Source organism: Heteronotia binoei, chromosome 2 (assembly GCF_032191835.1).
Source record: "Heteronotia binoei isolate CCM8104 ecotype False Entrance Well chromosome 2, APGP_CSIRO_Hbin_v1, whole genome shotgun sequence".
NCBI classification, from domain to species: domain Eukaryota; kingdom Metazoa; phylum Chordata; class Lepidosauria; order Squamata; family Gekkonidae; genus Heteronotia; species Heteronotia binoei.
In genome coordinates this window covers 169,200,856-169,224,341 of record NC_083224.1, presented here as the reverse complement: position 1 = coordinate 169,224,341, position 23,486 = coordinate 169,200,856, and the positions used below count along the sequence as shown (strand labels likewise).

The following is a 23,486-nucleotide window of genomic DNA, read 5'->3' as shown; positions in this document are numbered from 1 at the left end:
TGAATTGTAATGGCAAGTCCTAGAACTGTTTGGAAAAGCAACTTCAGGACACAGGCTCTTTCTGTAGTATGTGAAGTGGATTTCTCTCCCAGCGCTTCCATTCTGGGACACTGGGAGATATTATATCTGGGGGATGATGATCTGTATGTGTCCTTCATTTCCTCTTGCAAAGGTCGTCTTTGCAAATTAAAGAGTAGGGATTGCTGAATTCCTGCCGTGTAGTGCCTTTCTGGACAGATTTCACATTTGGACGCAGTGTCTCCTATAAACATGGTTTACTTGAACTGGTGTTATTTCTCTTTTGTCCTTTCTGTTGCCTTTGTATGTTCCTCCCATTAATTGCTCCTGCATCAAAATAGTTCACAAAAAGAGGGCACAAACATTTTTTACAAGTTCATCTGTTCACCAATGACAACCAGGCAGGATGGCTTCATTTGAAATTTTGACCAAGGGCTCCTAAAGCCTGTTGTCCTTTGTGTTGCATTATGAATAGTTATAAGGAAGGCAGCCAGTAGAAGATATGCATTTACTGGGAGTGCTGCATTGGCCCATGCTACAGGTGACGCTTGAACCTCAGTTCTCAGAGGGAAGTGGGTTAGCAAACACCCACCAACCCTCCTTTCTGCTTGTGTCAGGAATCAGTGAGGGAATCCTCTTGGCCCATCATGCTCAAGCTGATAGCCTCAAACAAGACTTACAAGTTCCAGTTCCCATGAGACACTTGGAACATCTCTGGGCTTCCGCCCCATTACCATGGCAATTGGTCCAGTTTCCTTTACAACAGAGCATCATTGGAGACAGTAACTGCTAGGCAATAGGCTCCCCTTCACTTTTGGTGCTATGATTGAATATCCTGGTCTCAAAGACTCTTGCCTCACCTATCTCTGCACTGTCAGCTTATGTTGTACTGTTCAAGAACTTATATTTATTTTCCTCTCGCTAGCAGGCTCAGGGCAGCTCACAACACATAGATCTACAGTTTAAAAGATTAAAACAGAATGCTATAAAAAGTTAAAATTCAATTCTGTACAAAAATCACAAGATGGTAACAACGTAATTAAAGTGCTCTCAGAAATTTCCCCTTGTATGTGTGCTGAATGGCATTGGTTGTTAGCAAGTGACCAAATTCCCACCAGTCAATACATAAATATATCTCTACCTCATACAGTGGGTATAGTATGTGAATAGACAGGTAGGGTTGGGGGTTTAGTCTTTTTAGTCTTCTCAAAAACAATGTCTTATCTGCAACATGGAGTTTCAATAAAGAGCTAACTTTGATTAAAAACAAAGGAGTCTGTTCTTGAACTACCTGTGCTTGACATTTTGAGAAGACTCCCTTTTTGTGGGATTGTCACCGAATTTGGAAACTCTGTATGCCATGGCTGATGGAGGTCCAGACAACGGAGAAGCTCCCACCGACCCTGGCATTCTGGCAGGCAGAGATCCAGGCCCAGGAGCAAGACCCAGGCCCCCTCTGTGGCACATCCTAGGTGTCCAGAGGCAAGTCGGGAGAGGCTCCTCACTACACGTGCAGTGACTATTTATCACTCTGAAAGATTGGGGTCTGTGCCAATCTACCACACTGATGGATGAGAGGCCGGAGCTCCAGGAAGCGATCCTGGAACTTTCCCCCTTAAGGGCACGGTCAGAGGAGGGGAACCCCAGGACCTTGGAGGCAAGTGGAGGTGATGGCCGAGAGGATCAAGGCATGGACCCAATCCCCAAGGAGGAGGGAGAAGATCAAGATCCTGACCTGAGGGACTTCTTTCAACTCATAAGGTTACAAATGATGGAAATTGCCCAGGATCTGAGGGACGAGATGCGGGCGAACAATTACTTCATGATCCAGGAGATGAAGACCAGGATCGACCAGGCACTACACCCCCTGGCTCCTCCCAGGGGGCAACCAGTGTCACAACAACCACAGCCACCTCTGCCACCCCCACCTCAGCTGCCCAACTGCCACCGAAATAACCTTCCGCTAGACTGGTGGATTTTGGGAGGGGTTGGGAGTTGGCAGCCACCTTCAATGGCAACCCAGAGGAAGTGGAATATTTGACCATACAAACTAACAGCTTCATGCATTATTGGGGTCACACTTTCTCAGACGAGTTTAGTAGGGTGGACTATCTGGGATAGAAACTGGAAGGGGTGGCCAAAAGATGGTACATGAGCCTCTATGAGACCCGCATCCCCGAGCTCGATACGATGGCGGCCTTACTGATACAGTATGAAGATCCACTCCAAGAGACCTGAGCATTGACTGCCCTATGAGACATGGAACAAGGGTCCCGATCGGTGAGAGAGTACGCCGCTGATTTTTGTGCTAACGCCGCAAAAGTGAGAGGGTGGTATGAGCAGGTGAAGATCGAGCAGTTCCAAAGGCGCCTAAACGCAAGTGTACTGGATCAAGCCCTCCAACAGTCCCAACCAACCACCCTAGTGGGGTGGATACAATTGGCCGATGAAGTAGAAACCATAATGAAGAGAGTGGCTCTCCTGCGACAGCAGCAGAAGGGAGAAAGTGGAGATGTGAGTCTCGGTCTGGGGCTAAAACAGAAGCAAGGAAGCCTGCCGCGGGGACAGGGGGATCCCAAACCCCTGGGCCCAGGAAATGCTTTCGGTGTGGGGATCCAAATCATCTGGCTGTGAATTGCCCGTAAAGACCTCGAGGCCCTCCCTCACTCTGAAGCCCAGCGCTCTCAAAGCGAAGAAGCCGGAGGGAACCAGCCAAAGGGAACGTTGCCCTCCCAAGCCCTGGTGAAGAGGGAATAATCATCACCGAGTCAGGAGAGGAAAGCTGGGAGGAAGAGTCGGCGGGAAACGGGAGCGACCTACACTGAACGGCGCCGAGCCACAGGTCCTGGAGCTAATGGCACCACTATGGGTGACAATAACGGGGACTTTATTCTTTATACCATTGACTTTAATGAACCCTGGGTTGAAAAGATTCATACACGCCCGAGCATTACTTGAGCAGATGGATGGGACTATCATGAAAGGGGAGCCATGCACCCACCAAACCCATGGGGTGCCGGTGGGATAGTAGGCCACTGGGATACTGAGATTTTTGTAATCACCCCCTCCTCCTCTTTCGTCATAGTATTAGACATGGGTTGGTTAGCCAAGCACGAACCCGACATCCGGTGGGGGGATCAAATCATTGACTTTAAATATCCCGTGTGTGACGACCACACGTGGCAAAAGGTGTGGGGGCCCGATCCCCCACCAATTAATGAAAAACTATGTCTCACCATAGAGGAGTTGAGATCAATTCCCAAGGAGTACCGGGATTTAAAAGCAGTGTTCAGCGAGGAGGAGGCAAATGAACTTCCCCCCCCACAGAGACACAGATTGTGCAATAGAGCTGATACCGGGCCAGGAGCTACCTAAAGCAAAGATTTATTCTATGAGCTGGATGGAGAAAGCCGAGCTTAGGAAATTTTTGGACAACAACTTAGAACGGGGCTTTATAGGCCCGGCCACGACCCTCCATGCTGCCCTTGTGTTTTCATAAGAAAAAGGATGGGGGTTCCGGCTTTGCACAGATTTCCGCAGAATTAACGCCATCTCCTCCTCGAGTGCCTACACCATACCCCTCATAAAAGACCTTTTGAACACCGTGGCGAGGGGAAAATTTTCACTAAGCTGGATTTGAGAGACACCTATTTTAGGGTCCTCATAAAGGAAGGGGACGAGTGGAAAACGGTGTTCAATACTCCCATGGGTCAATTTTTGAATACTTGGTGATCCCTTTTGGATTACAAGGGGCTCCAGGGGTGTTTATGAACTTCATCAACGAAGTGCTGAGAAAATTCTTGTACCAAGGGGTGGTGGTGTATCTGGATGACATCATAAATTATTCCGAGGATCTCCCCTCTCACGTCAAATTAGTGAGGGAGGTTTTGGAGATGCTATACAAGCACAAATTGTCTAAGTGTGAGTTCCACAAAACGGAACTCGATTATCTGGGATACAGAGTCTCGGGGAAAGGTTTAGCGATGGACCCAGCGAAAATACAGGCAGTGTTGGATTGGGAGCCCCCCAAAACACGTAGACAACTCCAATCCTTCATCGGATTTGCGAACTTTTATAGGGGATTCATTCAGGGGTTCGCCAATATCATGCTACCACTAACCAACCTCCCGAAAACGAAGGGGAAGAGCCCAGAGGCAAAACATCCCAGAGCAAAGCTCTCGTGGACGAGTAAATGCCAAGACGCATTCAACCACTTTAAAAGACTATTCACTACCGAACCGATATTAATTCACCCCAATGAGCAAAAGAGTTTCGTGGTGCAATGCGACATCAGTGACGTCGCTGTGGGGGGAATTCTCATGCAATTAGACGACAAAGGGGCGCATATATATCTAGAAAGTTCTCCCCAGACCAACGGGACTGGTCAGTATGGGACAAAGAAGCATTTGCAGTGAAATTCGCCTTAGAGACGTGGAGATCATGGCTAGAGGGGGAAAGGGTTCCCTTTGAGATCTGGACAGGTCATAAAAATCTAGAAGCCCTAACAGGTCGAAGGAAATTAACTGAAAAACAGATCCGGTGTGCAGGCTTCTTTTCCAAATTTGACTGCATGTTAAAACATATTCTGGGGACGAAAAACTTTCTGGCAGATGCACTATCCCACCTACTGCAGCATAACAGTCAGAATGAAGCAGTCGTGGACTCTCTAATCCCCCCTCCCACTTAGAGGGGGGGCAGTCACCACCCGATTGCAAAAGCTCCGGTGAGACTGAGAATCAATGGGGAATCAAGCTTAAATTGGAAGTAGACGGAGAAGGGGAAAAGAAACCCCAAGGAGTCGAACAAGGGGAAGGGGGCCTATGGTATAAAGACGGCAAACTGTACGTCCCAGTGAGCATGCACCAAGAAGTATTACAGACTTGCCATGACAGCAAAACAGCAGGGCACTTTGGCTATGTAAAGACTTTTCACCTAATTAATAGACCTGGTGAAACTTCATGAAACAGGACATTTCCGAGTATGTGGCCTCGTGCCCGGTCTGCCTAATGGCCATAAAAAGGGGGGGAATCCACCAGGACTACTCCAACCTTTAGAATCTCCTGCAAGACCATGGTCGATGGTGCCACTAGATTTTATAGTGGAATTACCCCCTCTCAAGGGAAAACCATAATTCTTGTAGTAGTGGATACTTTCTCAAAACAAGCGCATTTCATCCCTTGTTCCAAACTCTCCACCACTAGAAAGCTAGCTCACTTATTCTTTCAACACATGGTCCGATTACACTCGTTCCCAGAGAAGGTAATTAGCGACAGGGGGGGTCAGTTCATTGCCAACTTCTGGCGGGAGTTTTGCAAACTAGCAGGCATTAAACAGGGATTGAGTTCCACCTACCATCCCCAGACTGACGGACAGACGGAACGTTCCAATGTGGTGCTAGAACAGTACTTGAGATGCTTCATTAACCACCAGCAATCAAATTTATGGAATTACTCCCCTTCGTGGAGTATGGATACAATAATAGTGTACACAGCTCCACAAAAACCACTCCTTTCTTGGTGGTAAATGGCTATGAAAGGAAACCCTTCCCTACCCTGCCAGGAGGGAAAGTACTGAACAGCCCCTCTTCATTTGAACAATGGTGGGGTGATTTTGGAAAAGCTTGGGGGAGCATACAGGAAAACCTGGACGCAGCTAAAGAGACTTACAAAAAACATTAAGACAAATCCCACTCCCCCGCCTGGGACTTTAAAGTGGGAGATACTGTGTTTTTGTCAACAAAAAACTTACCAATTACCCAAACTTCAAAGAAACTGACATATAAGTTCATTGGTCCCTTCTGGATCAAACAGATTATAAATAAAGTGATTGTAGAGTTGGAGTTACCTAAAATGTTTAGTAAGGTTCACCCTATTTTCCATTGCAGTTTACTCAAGAAAGACCCTGGGTCAACGCATTGGCACCCTTAACAACCAGCCCTGGACCCAATCCCAGTAGGGAACCAGAACCATCACGAGGTGGAGGAGATTCTCGATGCTAAAATGAAACAGGGGATGTTGCATTTTCTAATCCGCTGGAAATATTTCCCGAAATCCCATGATAAATGGGTCTCTCACTTCAATGTAGAAGCCCCAGCCCTGATCAAGCAATTTTACACTAAGTTTCCAAAAAAAAACGGGGGAGGGCCTAAGGAGAGGTAGTATGTCAAGCACTTTGATTTAAAAAGGGGGGAAAAGGTTGAAGTCTGGTCAAGTAGTGACTCTGGGTAGAATTTGGTTACAACCATCCTTTTCTCACATTCTTGTAGCCATCTGGCAAAGGATGTTTACTTAAAGAAATTGTCTTGCTTTGTTGTAGTACCAGCACTCCTCCTAAAAACCCCAGGCCCCTTGAGGTCTTATCTTGGTCACAGGCTGATGTTAGAAGGCTATGGCTAGGTAGAGGGAAATTACTGCTTTGCCCTTTGAACTCAGAATTTCAAATGTGTCTGTTTGTATCTATATAGCTGAATATAACTACCTTTTCTAGTCTTCTCAAAAACAACATCTTATCTGCAACATGGAGTTTCAATAAAGAGCCAACTTTGATTAAAAACAAAGGAGTCTATTCTTGAACTACCTGTGCTTGACACAGAGCCAAAAAGACTGGCTCTGATTGAGGCTAAGCGAACATCCTTTGTGCAAAGGATCACTAGCAGATGTTGTTCTGAAAAAGAATGCAGAGTTATCTGGGGGGACATAGCAGGAGAGACTGTCCATCAGATATGATGGTCTCATACTGCATGGGGCTTTAAAGGTCAACACCAAGACCTTGAATTTGTTCTGGTACTTCACTGGAAGCCAGTGCAGCGGGTGGAGCTGTATATGCACTCATGCTGAAGTCCTTGTAAAGACATGCTCAGCTGCATTTTGGACCAACTGGAGTTTCCAGATCAGTCTCAAGGGTAGCTCTGCACAGAGCGAGTTACAGTAGTCTGGCCTGGAGGGTGACCAGTGCATGGATCATCATAGCTAAGTCACAGGGGGTCAGTTCCCTGACCTGCTGAAGATAGTAAAAGGTTGATCTGGCAATGGTTGTGATCTGGGCTTCCATTGAAAGTGAGTCATCCGGAGTCACACCCAGGCTTCTCACAGTCAACACTGGTCCTAACAGTGCCCCATTGATGGGGTGCCAGATCTCCGATTCCATCCCCCTGTGGCTCAGGCACGGGACCTCCATCTTATATGGATTTAATTTCAGACAACTCTGCTTCAGCCAGTCAGTCTCTCTGTTGGGGGGATGGAAGCTGGGGCCATTATCCCAGTTGAGCCTTGGACAGTAAGAATGAGCGGGTTTCTTCAATTCCATTCTTCTGTTATTGCGTGATTTGATTATTCTGTGCCTGGTTGTCTTCTGAACCGAAAGAAGGTTTTGGAAGCTGATATTGGATTTTGCACAATAATTTTTTAAAATTCCACAGATATGAAAATAGCTTCCTGGAAGGAATATTGTTTATTTTTGTCACTTTGCGATGTAAGCCCAGCAGAACAACTCTACAGCCTAAAAATAGAGAAGCCCCTTCACATCTAACTGCTCAGATGCCAGAATTAAATACTTATTTTTAATTCTTTTTCACTGCTCAATAAACTAGTTTTGAAGTGTCTTCTGGTATCTTTTATGTTGCAAAAAAACACAGTTAAAAAGTAAATAGGCCGCCCTTCAAAATGCCCTCGTGAGCCAAAAAGCATATTTCTTTGATTTTTTTTTTTTTTTTGCACATACAAGGGTGCTTTTGTGGGGGTTTCTGCTTTATGTGTATATGTATATATTTGTGACAAATGCATCTCATCACGATTTTTTAATCTAGAGGAACATATAATCATGTGAACCTCCTTCCACTGCCTGAAGTAGTACAGCATAAGGTCATGGATACAGGCTCCCTGGCCATCATAATCAGAATTATGTCGGTGATGAGGTCTTCGGCCAGTGCTGTAAGACCATCAACATGTATAATTCTTACATCTCAGTGGCACTGTACTGCTCCTTCCGTGAAAACAGTCATCTTTACATCAGTACGTACTCGTGTGATGGCTGATCATGAGCTTCATATCAAAGGCAGCTCCTGCATTAAGAGGCAAAGGTTTCACAGGGGTAGAGACCTGGCACTTAACAGACTTCATAAAGATGTTATTGTTTTCTAAGCAATAAAGTCTAGTCCGTGGGGAGGGGGACAGCTTGCTTTACTTACTCTTTTATTGTGTCATTAGGACATTTGTTAGCAAACTTATTGCATACAATGTGTTCTGTGGAAATTCCCATGTCATAAAACTTTGACAGCAGGGTGGGACAGACTTCACCCTAAACAGAGGCTACTCTGTGGCTGACTTCCTGGTGAGTGGCCATCAGGCCTCACCTTTTAGGTTCAGGTGTGTCCCACAAGGGAATTTTGCCCAGCATGGTAAGCAGGAAGCCTTTTCATTTTGACAAGAATGTCTGCACGATGTGTTCATTCTAAACACAATTCATGGACTTCTGGAGCTTCCTTCTGTAAACTCAATTTATTAAAATCCTCCTTTGATCTGGTTCAAAGAGAAACTATGGGATGGCTGCAGGTAGAGTGTCTGTCTGGATTATCTACCTGCAGCCAATATGAACAGAAGAAATAGCATGGGGCAAAGTGCTGCCATGCCCCATGTCCTGCCCCCTCAGCCCTTTAAAGGACATTTTCTCAGCTTCGCTGTGCTGGAACCTTACACCAAAGCTAAGCTGAGAAAAGGGCAGTGACAGAAAAGGCAGGGTCTGAGCCACTGGAGAATGGGCAATGGCTGCCATGCTGTGTCTTGGCACGCCTGTGATAGAATTGAATAAATAGAATGGGGGGAGTGGCAGCACGTGAAGCAAAAGGCAATGTGTGGACCTGCTTGTCACCCATTTCCTTCCCACTTGCTGCCATTGCCCTAGCCAGGAGCACGTAATCCTAGAACCCACTCAATCGTAAACCATGTCAAACAGGAAGTTTCCACTGCTTGGCTGGTTTAAAAAAAAAATGAGCAGGCTAGAAGTCAAGACATGAAATGATTGATTACAAATAAATTTTGACTTACAAAACAAGGGCAGAGAAGAGAACTTTTGTATAAAGCAAATCTCAATTTGAAAGTCAAAGGGGAAAAACACAGATCAAAGAAGAACTGTTAACTTGAGAATTAGAACTAATCTAGCAATTATTAGATTATTGATGTTCCTAGATAGATTAGAGATTAATGAAGTTCCTGTCCAACTGTCCAGAGGTGTTCACAGTGAGTCAGTCACACAGCTTCCGTTGATGATGATGGGTTATTTTTGAAGGCACTGATAGCTCTTGTGTGAATTGTCTATTATGCTTCACACCTGATGTATCCATAAATGTTGGTATAGGATCCGTTTTGCCCAATATTCAGATAAATCTGCTATTGTCTTTATTTTTATTTGCAAAATGTGTTTGCTGTTTTTCTGCCCTTATAAGGGCCACCAAGGCGACTAACAATTAAAAACATACATAGAATCATAGAGTTGGAAGGGACCTCCAGGATCATCTAGTCTGAACCCCTGCACAATGTGATTAAAGCACATCTTAAATGTGATTAAAAACACATCTTAAAAACATTAAAATTAAGCCCCCAACACACATTATTAAAATAATTAAAAACCACAGTTAAAATCCATACCAAAATATTAAAACAATTGTTAAAACATTGGTTTGGAAGGAAGGATCATTGAGGAATGACAAATGAAATAAAAATGTCTTCACCCACTGGCAAAAGATGGCAGCAGAAGGTTTTAGATAGGTCTCCTAGGGGAGAGAGTTGCAGAGCTTTGTTGCCATGGCTGAGAAGGCTCTCTGCTGAGTTGCCACCCATCTAATCTCAGAAGGCAGGGGCACCCAAAACAGGGCCTCTGAGATTAACAGTAGTAGTCGGGCAGGTTCATGACAGAGTAGGTAAGTTGGTCCCACACTATACAGGACTTTGAAGATCTTGAATTTTACCTCCCAAACCCAGCCCAGATAGGCAGTCCCAAGAGGATGCCATGTTGATGGTACCAAAAGCCATGGAGAGGTCCAGGAAGATCAACAGAGACACACTCCCTCTTTCCATCACTCAACTTGAGTCACCCACCAGGGCAACCCCAAGGCAGTTTCAGTCCCATAACTAGGCCCAGACCCAGACTGGAAGGGATTTAAACAATTTGTCTCATGCAGGAAAGCTTGGAGTGTCCATCCACCACCCATTCAGTTGCCTTATTCAAGAATGAAACATTTGAGACTGGTTGATAATTATTAAAATATCCAGAGTCAAAGGTAGGCTTCTTTAGAAATGGATGCACCGCAGCCTGTTTCGGAGCTGGGACAGCAACCTCCTCTCCTAAGGAAACATTAACTACCTCTTGAACCCAGTCAGCCAGCTCCTCCCTGGAAGATTGAAATAACCAGGTCATATAAGCAGGATGGCGGGCTTCAGATTTCCAAGGATCCTGCCCCCCCCCAAACTGAATAAACTGGAAGGTACCCCAAATAGTTGGACTAGTCAGCACCCTGGCATCATCTGATCCTATCACTGCTGATGTAGAGTCTAAATCAGAATGGATGTGAGAGATTTTATCTGAAAAGTGCTGAGCAAAGCAGTCACAGTGGGCCACTGAGCAGTCTGTGTCCTCCTGTAGGCCAGATCCCAACAGGCCTCTGACCTCCTGGAACAGCTCCACTGGCCTGCACTGTGCAAACACAATGGTGGCGGGAAAGTATTGTTTGTTTGGCACCATCACTGCCACAGAGTGTGCTTTAAAATGAAGTTTTCCTCATGTCTTATCAGATTTGTCCTCAGTCTTCCTTCACTGTTGCTGTCTCCCTTGTCTTTTTTTATGGCATGCACCGCCTGCAGCTATCTGGGCTATAACAGTTGAGAGAGGGTACCTGTGAGAGTGCCTTAGGTATAGTAAAATCCAAAAGTGCTTGTCCTTTTGGTGAAACCTGGTTCATCTTCTGAAGGTAGATTAAGAATCGTCATTCCAGCAGCTAACTAATTTATCAGCCTACATTTGTAATCCATTTTAGAGCTAATCTTTTCAGTATTTAGATAGGCATTTTAGCTATCTTCAAAGTGACAGAAACATGTGCCTCTGGCAGTGCTGCGCTTGAGAGATCCTGCCTTCCTATCCTATCACGGAGTGTACCCATACCATCTCTAGGCCTGTGTCCACACTTGAGTAGAACATTCGTGTGGAGTTTTATGTATGTGAAATCCAACATGCCTCAGGTTCAGGCTGTATTGTCAGCATCCAACATACAATTTGTGTTGGGTTTTAGATGCCACATAAGCCTCATGCCTGTTAAATGACTGTGTAGAAGTGGGACACTGTGCTCTTGATCCTTCACCCCACATTGGAGAAAACTGTCTGAACCAGCCCTCAATGGTGGCTTAATAGACTCATACTAAAATGGTAGGTCTGAAGACATGTATACTGTTACAGAATGATCAAGCTGAATCTTTTGATAATTTCTCTCAGGGGGGAGATTGATTTTTGCAGACTCTCCTTATTGCAGCAGACCACCTCATGCTGTTTCTGTGGCTTTGCTCTCCCATTTGAGGGGCATGTTAGGCTGCTGGGGAAGGGGGGGGGGGTGACATCTCACTCTCCTGACTGAAATTCTTCCATCAGCAGAGATTTTGGATCCGGTGCAGTTGATCTTCTGACAGCTAAATTTTTTTGAAGTGGTACCGCAAAGTGGCTGACTGTATCCTTAGGGAGTTCCCTCAGTTTCAGCCCCCTGGCTATACAGGAAGGGCCTTTAAAGAGAAGTTGGGAAGAGAATTAAGTTATACAATTGGAGTCCTGTTTTTTTTTTTTCCAGAATAGTTGTTTATATGCCTCACCGTGCTGTGGAATAAATGTCACCTCCAGCTGACACTTTACATTTTGATTTAATAGCTATGTTCATACTTGGAAATTGGCTGGCTTGTATCTTACCGGTGGTGCTGTCCTTTGGAAGCCCAGTTGGTGATGTCATCAAGTTGCAGATGACTTATGGCAAATCTGTAAGTGTACAGAGGCGTTTTGCCATTGCCTGCCTTTGTGTAGCAGCTGTGAATTTGAAGTACTAATCTAGACGAACCTTGTTTAACTTCCAAGAACTGATGACACTGACTTAGCCTGAGCTGTCCAGGTCAGGGCGGAAGCCCACTTAACTGTGTGTTCAATAGCCCCACTGTCGTTTCAAGCTCCCAGTAACTGAAAGGATTTATTTTACTCAGGTTGGCAAACCTTCATGTTTGTGTGAGGAGAGAATGTCAATGTTATTACTTCTGTTTCTCCACAACTCAGTTCTATGATAAAAGTCCAAATGCTATCATGGCTGAGCTATTGTTTCAGGAACTAAATGTACTGATGACCTTTTGTACCAACCTGATGTAACAGCTAGGGTGTTGGATTAGACAGCTAGGGTGCTGTTATGAGGGCCAGATCTGACATAAATGAGAACTTGCCAGGCCATGTATGTCATAAAATGAAATGCCAGGCCAGGGCCAGCCCTAAACTGTCTAGCACTTCTGGTGTCCACCCTTGCACTGATAATGTCACCAAGTTGTGTGGGGGACACCCAATTCGGTACACCCAGAATGCCAGCACCCTAGACAGTTGTCTAGTTCGCGTAGTGGCAGGGCCAGCCCTGCAAGCAGCAGAGATATTAAGCACAAAGAAAACACAAAGATTTTTTTAAAAACTTAAAACATTAGCACTCATTGGTCTTAAAAGTGATTTCTTTGTATCTCTCCTGTCCGATTCAGGGAACTGGGCAAAGAAACCTCTGGCTCTTTTCCTCCTTCCTCAAAGGACAAGGAGGGGGAGGAGCCTCAGCCAATAGAAGGAAGAGAGGCTTGACTCAGTAGCTCTGCTGTGTGATTGAGCAAGCCTGGCAAAGTAAGCTATCCCTTCCCCCCTTCCTCTCCAAGGGAGAAGTCTCAGCCAGTGGAGAAAATAGTCTTTGCTGTGTACCTTCTGTGCGATTGAGCAAGCCTGGCAGAGCAAGCTGTGATTCAGAAGGAAGCAAGAGAGAGGGAAAAGGAAGCAGATGACAACCAGTTGCTTTGTGGGGGGGTCTAATAGGAGCTTCCCGTGGTCCTGATTTGGCCCCGGGGCACATGTTTGACATCTCTGGACTAGACTTTGAAAATACTCAACTTCAAATCTCCCTTAAGCTGAGAGGCTCACTGGTTGAACTGGGGTCACTCATCTACTCTCAGCCTAGCCTACATTTCAGGGTTATTGTGGGGGTGAGATTTAAGAGGAGAGAACCATGTATGCTTTTCTGAGCCTCTGGGAGGAAAGTAGTATTAAAAAGTACCAAATAAATAAAAGGTGCTTTTTCTTAATTTTGTACTTTTGTTTTCCCACTCTCAAATTGTTTATAACATGAAATTACTTAAATAGTAGGGGGAATATAGTAGGCTAGGAGTGGGTATTGGGAGATATTTAGCATTACAAATAATTTTTAAAACTTCTTTGAACACATTAGTTAACAACAGGGATAGACTTGTCCGATTTTCCTGAAAATGAAGCCTTTGTTATGTGAGCAAATGTTATTGTATTGACATCTAGAGCACAGAAAAGGCAGACATGACCTTCAAAAGCTAAAGTCCAGCCACCTTGGACAACATTATAGGGCAGACAGGCTATCTGACAGTTTTGGCTGTCTCCCACACTCTCTGCATATCAAGCAGGCCATCAGCAGCTACAAATTTAAATTGCTGCATCACCTTTTATAAATGGCATAATGGAACCATCTCTGTCTCTCATGCTCTGCGTATAGCTTGATCTTGGGAGGTATGGGACCATATCTGTATTTTGCTATCCTTCTTAAAGAGTCCTTGCTGGCTTATTAACAGGTAAGCCACCTTTGGTACTTCAAGTTGTTGAATTCTTCCAAACTAGTCCCTCGTGATAAAAGGGTAGCACACAGCAATTTTTTTTTTAAAAAAATACAGTTGTGATCATGGAAAGAACTGGCTCAGGGCACAGACAAACCTTGTTTGGACTAACCATTTTCCACATGAAATCTATGAGGAGGAAGTCTCAGTACATGATGATAGTTACTCACATTTATCCCCTTTTTTGTTAATCTTTGCTTTTCCCTTGTGTGTTGGTTCCTCAGGGCTCTCTCTCTCCCTCTCTCTCTCTTTCTCTCTCTCTCTCAGAAAATGTACATTGGTCATACATAAATATTAAAGTAGTAATTTAGTTGTAGGAAGTAGGCCTTGTAGATTTTGAATGGTAGCTTTTCTTCATTAACATTATTTTGCAACATGTGTTTCCTTTCCCTGGTAGCTGATGGCTCTGGTTTTTGTTGTTGTTTGGTTTACACACAGAGTGGTGTGACAGCTGGAGTGTCAAACTCATAACTGAGAGACACCAGGTATAAATCCCTCACTCTGTCATGGAAGCTTGCTTGATGGCCTTGGACAATCACCCTTTCGCAGCCTAAGCCCTGCTCCCCCCACCCCCGGGGGTGGTTGTTACTTGTTAGTATAAAATGGAGGAGAGGACAACAATGTAAAACACATTGGATCCCCCCTGGGAAGAAAAATAGGATATAAATGCAGTAAGTAAGTAGAAATAAATTATTTCCTGTACAAACTTGAATTTTTAATTGAACCCCCATCCCCTCTTCTAGGATTGGACCTGAAGAATTACATTGTGAGCAGCTGTTCCAATAGTTGGTCATCTACTACAGTAGTCTTCATGGACAGGATTCCTTTTCAGCAAAGAGATGTCCAGAGACACACACGCCCTTCACACAAAAATGTTCCCATACATTCTCCCCCAGTCCTCTCCTCCTGACCCAGTTTTCCAATTTTCTGTGCAATACCTCTAGCAGGGAGTCCGCCCTCAATAGTGAGGTCATAATGCAGACTCTTTTTTGTCACGTGACTTACTGTCTTATGTTCAGAGCACACTGGATCCCATGTTGCTGCCTGGAGGATTAAAAAGTGGGTTCTGCACCTGGAAAGGCTAAAATTCACTGCCTAATAGATATTCATTTAAGCGTCATGAGGATTTATCTACTGTGGTATTGGTAGATAGCTCAGAAAGAACTTTCTATAATGTGTGCTTTGACTGTCACATGCTGCCTGCATGTTTTTAATATAGCACTAAAGGGGTGTAGATCAGGGGTGTCACTCATTTGTTATGAGGGCTGGATCTGACATAAATGAGACCTTGTTGGTCTGAGTCATGTCGGGCTGGGCCGCGTGTGTACCTATATATGATTAGGTAGCAGAGATATAAACTTAATAAAGGACATAGAAAAACACAATTAAAACTTAAAATAAACCCTGCTTAAAACATTAGCACTCATTGGTCTTAAAGGTACTTTCTTTGTATCTTTCCCATGGGATCCAGGGAATTGGGCAAAGGAAACTCTGACTCTTTCCTTCCTTCCCTTGGGAACCAGGAGGGGAAGTAGCCTCAGGCAATAGAAGGAAGAAAGACTTGGCTCTGCTGTGCAATTGAGGGAGCCTGGCAAAGCAAGCTCTCCCTTCCCCCTTCCTCCCCAAGGGAGGAGCCTCAACCAATGGAGAAAATAGAGTCTTTGCTGTGTAGTTCCTGTGCGATTGAGCAAGCCTTGCAAAGCAAGCTGTTATGCAGAAGGAAGCAAGAGAGAGGGAGAAGGAATCTGATGTCAGCCAGTTGCTTGGGGGCCTGATAGGAACCCTGCAAGGGCCTGATTCGTGTTCGATGCCCCTGGTGTAGATGGTCTGTTCTCTTGAAGCATGCCAGCTGGTATGCTGCATTGTGAGAAATCTGAAAATCTGCTCCTAGGCAATCCAACTTCCCTGCTCAGAAAGGTTTGCTGCATTCCTTTACTTTTTACTCCTTTACTTTGCGGCATTCCTTTACTTTTTAATCATTTCATTTGTAACTGTGAAGCAAACTACATGATATGTTTCTTCACTTGTTTCTTCTAGTTTGCACATGTAGCCACACAGCATCTGCAGAGAACTCCTGGGGGGGGGGGAAGTGTGCGAGAGAGCCCAAACATACTTGGAACAGGCTCCCCACAGACTGCATGGGGGAAGAAATGTTTCACTGATTTCATTGTTCCACATGAAGTATCTGTGCACATGGACCAGCAAAACCAGCAAAGTGATACTACCTCCTGTGTAGATTTCATGCAAAAAGACTGCCTGGGCAAAGCAGGAGCTATTCCTCCCCCCTTCAATGCCATTCTGAGCCCATTTGGAGTCTCCTTTAAACAAACAAATAAGCATATCCCCCCCAGCTGCTGTGGGGAACATGGGCAAACTGGTGTAACTGAGTGAAGAAACATACTGTAGTTTGTTCCTGTGTCTCTTTTGTGTCATTTACATTACTTTTGCTATTTGGGAAAGGGCTAGGAGCTGTGCTAGATGCCTGTGGTCCGCTGGGAACTCTGTAGCTGCTCCTCTGAGGTTTCAGCCGGCACTTTCAGGCATATCTGTAAAAAAACAAAGACTAGAAACGTGCCTTTTCTTGCAAAGATGTTAAGGAAACAGAATTTTGTGCCCGGTGCCCCATTCTGCCCCTTCTTTCAGTGCTCTTTATTGAATTGTAGCAACCTGTGCTTCCCTGGTGGCACAGGTATGCAAGCTTTTGAGCAGTGCCTAAGTGGTTTATTTATTTATTTTTTAAAAAAATTAAAGAGGCAACATTGTGTATTCATGGTGAATGAAGGAAAAAATCTGGCACGCAGCATGTGGTCATACAAAGTGATCCTCTCATTCGGTACCTTGCTTCCTTTGAAACGTTGATTCTAGAGTTCAGGTTTTTACATATTCCAGATGCCCTTAAGAAACAAGCCCGAGTTTATTTTTTTCCTGTGGATTTTATGACTGGGCCATCTAATCAATCTCTCTCTCTCACACACACACACACACACACACACACACACACACACACACGTACGTCCAGAACACATCCGCTCAGCCTCTTGTGTCCTCTGACTTTGTCAAAGCCCCTGACCTTAACTGTGTGTGTTTGCCTCTTAAGCTCCCCTGAGGCGGGGTCTGTCATCTTGCGTCCTGTACCACACAAATGCACTGACAGCACTTTGCCAACAACTAATAGTAGTATTTTCTTTTTCCAATCCTGCACACGACTGTGAAACATAGTCTCATTGACCTGGGCCCCATGGTACACTGGAGTTAATGGAAGTAAATTATCTGACCTTCTGCCTTGAGAGAAGGGGGGGGGACAAAAGTGGGGAAACCTGGGAAATGTCAGTGTATACTAGAGATTTCTAATGAGTGTAATGTAAAGAGTTACTGTGCTAAATCTGAGCTCTACAGAAGGGCCTTTGAGGGTAAAGCTGTAAATTGCGGTGGCTTTGCTGTTTTGCTGATTTGTTCTTTGTAAAATTACTATATTTCAACACAGGCACGTGCCTATCCAGCCAGCTCCCTCTTCGTCCCAACAGAGTTTTTAAGAGAAATATTTTTCTTGAGTCTTACCAGAATGTAGCCCCGTGATACTTGTGCCCCAATGACTGCTGTTTACCTAGGAAAGGCCTTTTTTCCTGGTACTTTCTTCTACTAAATCACAGTCCCTCTTTTGCCTTCGGGGGAAAGGCCTTTTTCAGAATACAGGATGCGGTTCTTGTAGTTTCAACCTCAGAGTTGCATCTCTGTGCAGATATGCCTGGTCTCTAGTGCATGTGTGTGTGTGTCAGCTATCAGTGCATGTCCATGAACACTAAATGTTGCATGTGTAGCTCAGCATGTTTTGAGTTGTCAACATATTATGAGCTACTGTGGGCTTGGGAACTGCCGTGGAGTTCTTGAAAAGGTAAACGCATGGCTCAGAGGCCAGCATGCTTTGTAGCTCTAATAGCATTTAGCATTTAGGAGCATTTTCTCTCTTCCAACACTATCATTGCCCCATGGTTGCTCATTTTCCTGTTCCCATCCTGTCATACTTACTCCTCCTCCTTCAGCTACCTGCCATAAGAACATAAGAAGAGTCCTGCTGGATCAGACCAGTGGTCGATCTAGTCCAGCATCCTGTCTCACACAGTGAGCAACCAGTTCCTCTGGAGGGCCAACAATAGGGCATGGAGGCCAAGACATTCCCCTATGTTGCATCCTGACTGGGATTCAGAGGTTGACTGCCTCTGAATGTGGAAGTTCCCCTCAACCCATTTCCATGCATATCCTCTGTGAATCTAACCTCCTTTAAATGCTATGTATTCCTGGGGCCATCACTAGAGCCTCTGGCAACAAATTCCACATTTTAATCACTCTGTGTAAAGAAGTATTTCCTTTCATCTGTCCTGACTCTGCTGCCCATCAGCTTCATTGGATGCCATCTGCAGTTGACTGTAGGCCTGAAAAAAAGAAATGAAGCAAGGATCCCCCTTCCCTCTCTCCTTTTTAAATTGTTGAGGAGGAGTGAGGTGGAGTGAATAGAGGAACTGGATTTAGCAGTGGTGCCAGCTTTTCCTTGCTAGCCCTGCCCCATTAGTTAGTCTTGCAGAACCACCACTTTCACCACTCCCTATTCCAGCCTCTGAGCAGCGCAAGCAACAGAAGAGTTCCCTCTCAGATCTGCGCCCCTCTCCCATATCTATTTTCTGACCAAGTGGCTTCTTCTGGAGAGGGGGAGCCCTTCCAACCATTCCTCTCCCCATGTCGGGTGGGAGAACTGCAGTTATGTTCTCTCTGCCAGCTATGCATGTTTATTCAGAACAAGTCCCATTGATTGCAACACGGGCTTATTGACAGCTAGTAACAGTGAATAAGATTGCCTCCTTACAGTTCAGATCTGTGCATGTTGGCTTAGAAATAGGTGTGCATAGGATTGCAGCCCAATCCCATGCATATTTACTTAGATGCTTCCTTTATTGCAGCTTGCTTCCAAGCAAGTATACATAGGATTATGCCCTCAGGATTGTAAGATCATTTGCACAATGAAGGTCAGGGTTCTGTAAATTACGACACATTCTTGTTGCTGGGTCAGTACATCAGACTTAGGATAGGTGATCTAAGTGTATTGTATGTTAATCACTAGCTTCTTTGGCCAGTATTGCTGATGAAAAACACTACTAGACTGGAGGTGGAATTTTCTGCTGCCTCCCGAAAGTGGCAGCCCTAAAGCTAGACATAAGAGCTGTAGGTGTCTAATGAGCAATCCTAATGCATAAATACCTCTGAGCCTCTCAATACACTGTTGTTCTTGTGTTTCAGCATGCACATCTCTGAAAGCCAACAGGAATTCTTCAGAATGCTGGATGAGAAAATCGAAAAGGTAAGAATGGTCTGGCAAATGTTTCCAAGTGGCAGCCATGAAATGCTGTCTGTTGGGATATGTGAATCTTGGTGCCGAGACTAAGAATCAGATGGGGGTGTTTTACCTGCACAGTGAGAGTTCTCATTGATTTACTTATTTAAAACCATTATGTCCTGTCTTTCTGCAGAATCAGCATTCAGAATGCCTCACAAAATATTAAAAGCAGTTGAACATAAACCCAAAGCCTAAGAACTGCATAAGACTCCCTTGAAAAGGGTGGGAAGACACGTATCTGCAAAAACACATTTTCTGTTTTTTAATACATAATCTATAAAAACGATCATTGTCTATGCAAGCAGGAAAAAACCCCAAAACCTGTTTTTAGTGTGGAACCTAAACAATGATGATAATTTCAGAGGGGTTGCCATGTTAGTTTGTCTAATGCAGGAGTCTAATGGCAAAGTACAAACTAACAGCATGAGCTTTTCATTCCAGCATAAGCATTTTGTGGGCCGAAGTCTGCGGGGCAGATGAATGTAGTGGGTATGGTCCTTCACCATGCAGATTTACATATGAGATTATGAAGAATAAAAAATACAAACAGAATCTGAGGTTCAGGAAGTTCAGGAAAGTACAGGATGAGAGGTACTTAGCTAAAATTTTTAATGTAATCAAGAAAAGAACAGACTGTTCATAATAGCTCTATAGCAGTGGTCCCCAAGCTTTTTGAACCTGTGGGCATCTTTGGAATTCTGACACAGTGTGGTAGCTGCAGGCATAAAATGGCTGCCACAAATGGCTGCTGCAGGAGGGCAGGACAGCCACAAAAGGGCTGCAGCAGCTTACTTTCAGTCACACAGTTCAGTACTGTGGTGGCAGATGCTGCCAAAGTACCATTTTTAAACATTTGCACAGCCAAAAAAAAAGAAAAGAAGCCTAGCTTTCAAAAGTACCACATGGCCCTGACCACTTTCTAAAAACACTTGGAAGGCACCAGGAAAGATGTTGGCAGGTGCCATAGTGCCCCTGGGTACCTCTGCTCTGTAGTTTTCCTAAACTAGTTAACACCTGTAATGGCTAAGGAGTCCCAACTTACGCTAAGATAGATAGCAGCTGTAATGATGGGCGAGTCCCATTTCATTGTTCAGCCCTGGATGACTGAGTGTCAGAACCTCTTGATGAATTCTTATTCATCAATTTCAGTCCCTCTTTGAACGTTTGTTTGTTTGTTGTTGTTTTGGTGGTGAGGCGGGGGTGGGGTGGGGAGGAATGATGTCTTCTAAATAAGTACCAGTATCCTGGGAGGTTGAAATGTCCTCCCACTTGTTTCTGAAAATTGCCAGTTTTAATGTCACTTACTAATGTTAGTACTGTGGAAATGTCTTTGGGGAGGGTGTTGCACAAACACAATATGGTATTCACATTCCAGTTGCAGTAATCACCAGCTAACTGGCAGCAGTTTGACCCATTCAGGTATTCATCTTCATAGAATCAGTTCATGGGTGATAAATCAACCTTTTGTTGGTCCCTTAGTATGTGGGAGTGGCCCAGAAGGATTACGGTGTATATATAGATGTGAGAAGCTGCTCAAGTCCAGGAGAAGCTTTTAGGGATTTTAAAGGGTTTTTTAAGGGTTGGAATTTTTTTTTTTTTAGGGTTTTGTCCAAATGATCTGTTCCATTGATGGCAAATCCTTCCTTTGAACTGAGACTTCCACTGTCTCTAGTGGAAGGGCATGTTCCATTTGCAAAAGACAAAACAGGGAACCTTTGGATCAAATATTTAGCCTTTAGGGTATGAGAAGTGCAGAGCCTGGTAAAGACAGGCAGTAACCAGCAAGAGGCAGGTCTCCTTGTAGTTCAGACCTGCAAGAAACCCTGATCTGTTATGTTTCTATGTTCACCTGCAGCTAGTGGCATTGATCTGGAAACAGAGTCTCATAATACCTTTAGTAAGGACCAAACGAAATAACGCAGAATAGGTAAAGGGAGTTTCATCTGCTCTGGCCTGTTGTTATAAGGAAACTTCCTGGAGGGCTCCTGTTTTCCTTTTTTGTCCCTTTCTTTGGCCAGGACTGTTCATTGGCACAGTCCTTACCTAACTGCTCCTAGCTCACATTCTGCTGGGAATCTTAAAAAATACAAAGCTCTCAGGAAGTGCAATTTTGTTCTGTTTGCTTGCCTTGGTAGTCCTTTGTCCACATGCTATTCTTCTGAGCATGTCATACATGTAGAAAGGGGAGGGTGGAGCAAATGTGCTAAGTAATGCAATCCTTTGGGGCTGTCTGTGTAGAGAACTGCACTTAATTCATGCTGCGACATCAGTACATATTTATTATTTCTGACTGTTGATAACTGGCTTTTTTTAAAAATGAAGGGTGCAAAGCATGGCATTTGTAGGAATGCCAACGCAAGGCATTTTGTAAGAGCGTTTTGTGTTTTACTTTTTTGCCCAAGGATTTCCATGTTAAGCGTCTTTGCTCTTAGGTTGGAAAGCCTTTTAATGCAATACAACAGCTTAGCCATTGAGCTGGGAGGGGTTGTTTTGGAGTTGATAGCAGGCAAAAATGGAGACGAATCTCCTTTTTAATGGAAGAGTAGCTTCTGTGCATTTAGTTCATTGGGCTTTCCGGTTCATTCTTACAGCTGCCATTGCAAATGTCTCTACTAATAATAAAACATATTGGCTAAATAAAACATCACAGCAGACTGTGTTTCATTTCTTGGCTTTGCAGTGGTAAAATCTGCCGCATGATGTATTAAGGGAGTTTTCTGGTGACAGTGAAGGTTTAGGTGGTAATTGGCTGAGCTCTCCTGATGTCATAGGAGCCTTGACCAGGCAGAAGGGTATCAGCCTGCCAGCAGCTGAACTGTCCTGCAGCATGCAAAAGAGGATAAGAGAACTGGGGGCTTGAAAGAGCTGCAAGTCAGGGAAGCTTGTGGAAAGCTTGTGCTTTTGGTCCAAAGGACTGAGGAAGAGAGAGCTACAGAAGAAGATTGGGGGGGGGGGGTGGCTAGGCGGCAGAATTGTTCTTATGGCCGGGAGGTGCCGAGATGAGGGAATTCACATATGGATTTGAACTAAGCCACATAGTTTTTTGCTCCAGTCTTGTAGTCTCCACTCAATTTCAGGTTCCACAATGGATAATATCAAAGTTTTGATTATGTGTCAGTATGAAATTTATAGGCCACAGCAAAAGACATAATTGAGTAGTAAAGCTTCCTTAAGACCACGGATTGCATAAGTTTTAAACACCCTTCACATTATGTTGCATTATGGTCATAATCTTTAGGTGGCTGGCTCTGAACTGCATGTGTTGGCTTTCCTCCATTGCTGAAAGCCATAATTATCATTAATGCTGTTGGCAAACAGAGAAGATGATTGATTTGGGTTTTTTAAGATGCTGAAGGAAGTAAGGGAACTTACAGTAGAATAAATGAAATTGAGTTGCAGAAAACCTGTAAGAGCCTGGGGAAAAATAAATTGCGCTTTGAATTGGGAAGCCCCACTAGTTAAAATTTGCCATCACAGAAGGGCATGCTATAGGGAGTTTGTGATTTTGCAACAAAAATGTGTACCTGTATGGGAAAGTGCATTTCCTATTGCTAAGTGTACAGTATCCCTTAAAGTTAGAAAAGGAGAATATTGACTTTCATGTCTCAGAATTTTCATGTGCAGGACAACAATATAACAAGCCTGTTTATAGAAGGAATCCTGCTAGAGAGGGTGCGTCCCTTTGTGCTCTCCTGGCTAGGTACAATCTTGTTTGGTGGTTTCCAGGGCATTTAGTATGAATTCCTTCCAGGAGTCACAAATCCTCTTACTTAGGGAAATGCTTCCATTTTACCTGTTGCAAGCCCAGATCTCTCTCTGTCCTTTATTTCAAACCAGATATCAAATCACATCTGATTTGTGTTTTTAAAAACAAAGTTGGCAGAGAACAGTTTGCAGCTGAGCCTTCTGCCCGCCCACCCAGCCCTTATTTGAGGAGTTCCATCTCTTTCAGTTTCATTCAAACGTGATTGGGTTGTTTTCCTCATTATTGGTTTAAACACACACACACCTGCTGAGACGGCTGAAACTGCTGATGAATCCACAGTAGCAATAACTGGCATTGTCAGGGCAGAGCTATAAATCTGACTTTAGTAGGATGGATTGTTTCCATGGTAGAAATGCAAGAGGGCTATCTTGCAAGACTCTGGCATAGAAACTGAGTGTGCATCAGGATGGAACCCTGTTTG

At 44.3% G+C, this 23,486-nt stretch overlaps 1 protein-coding gene across 4 annotated transcripts in view; it reads left to right on the top strand.

Moving 5' to 3' along the window:
* The window catches only part of C2H1orf21 (chromosome 2 C1orf21 homolog), a 166,846-nt gene that overhangs the window by 127,526 nt on the left and 15,834 nt on the right, over nucleotides 1-23,486 (top strand). For all 4 annotated transcript variants that reach the window (XM_060232404.1, XM_060232403.1, XM_060232401.1 and 1 more), the window contains exon 5: nucleotides 19,203-19,263. In XM_060232404.1, the coding sequence (XP_060088387.1) occupies nucleotides 19,203-19,263 (61 nt within the window). The remainder of the gene's footprint in view (nucleotides 1-19,202; nucleotides 19,264-23,486) is intronic.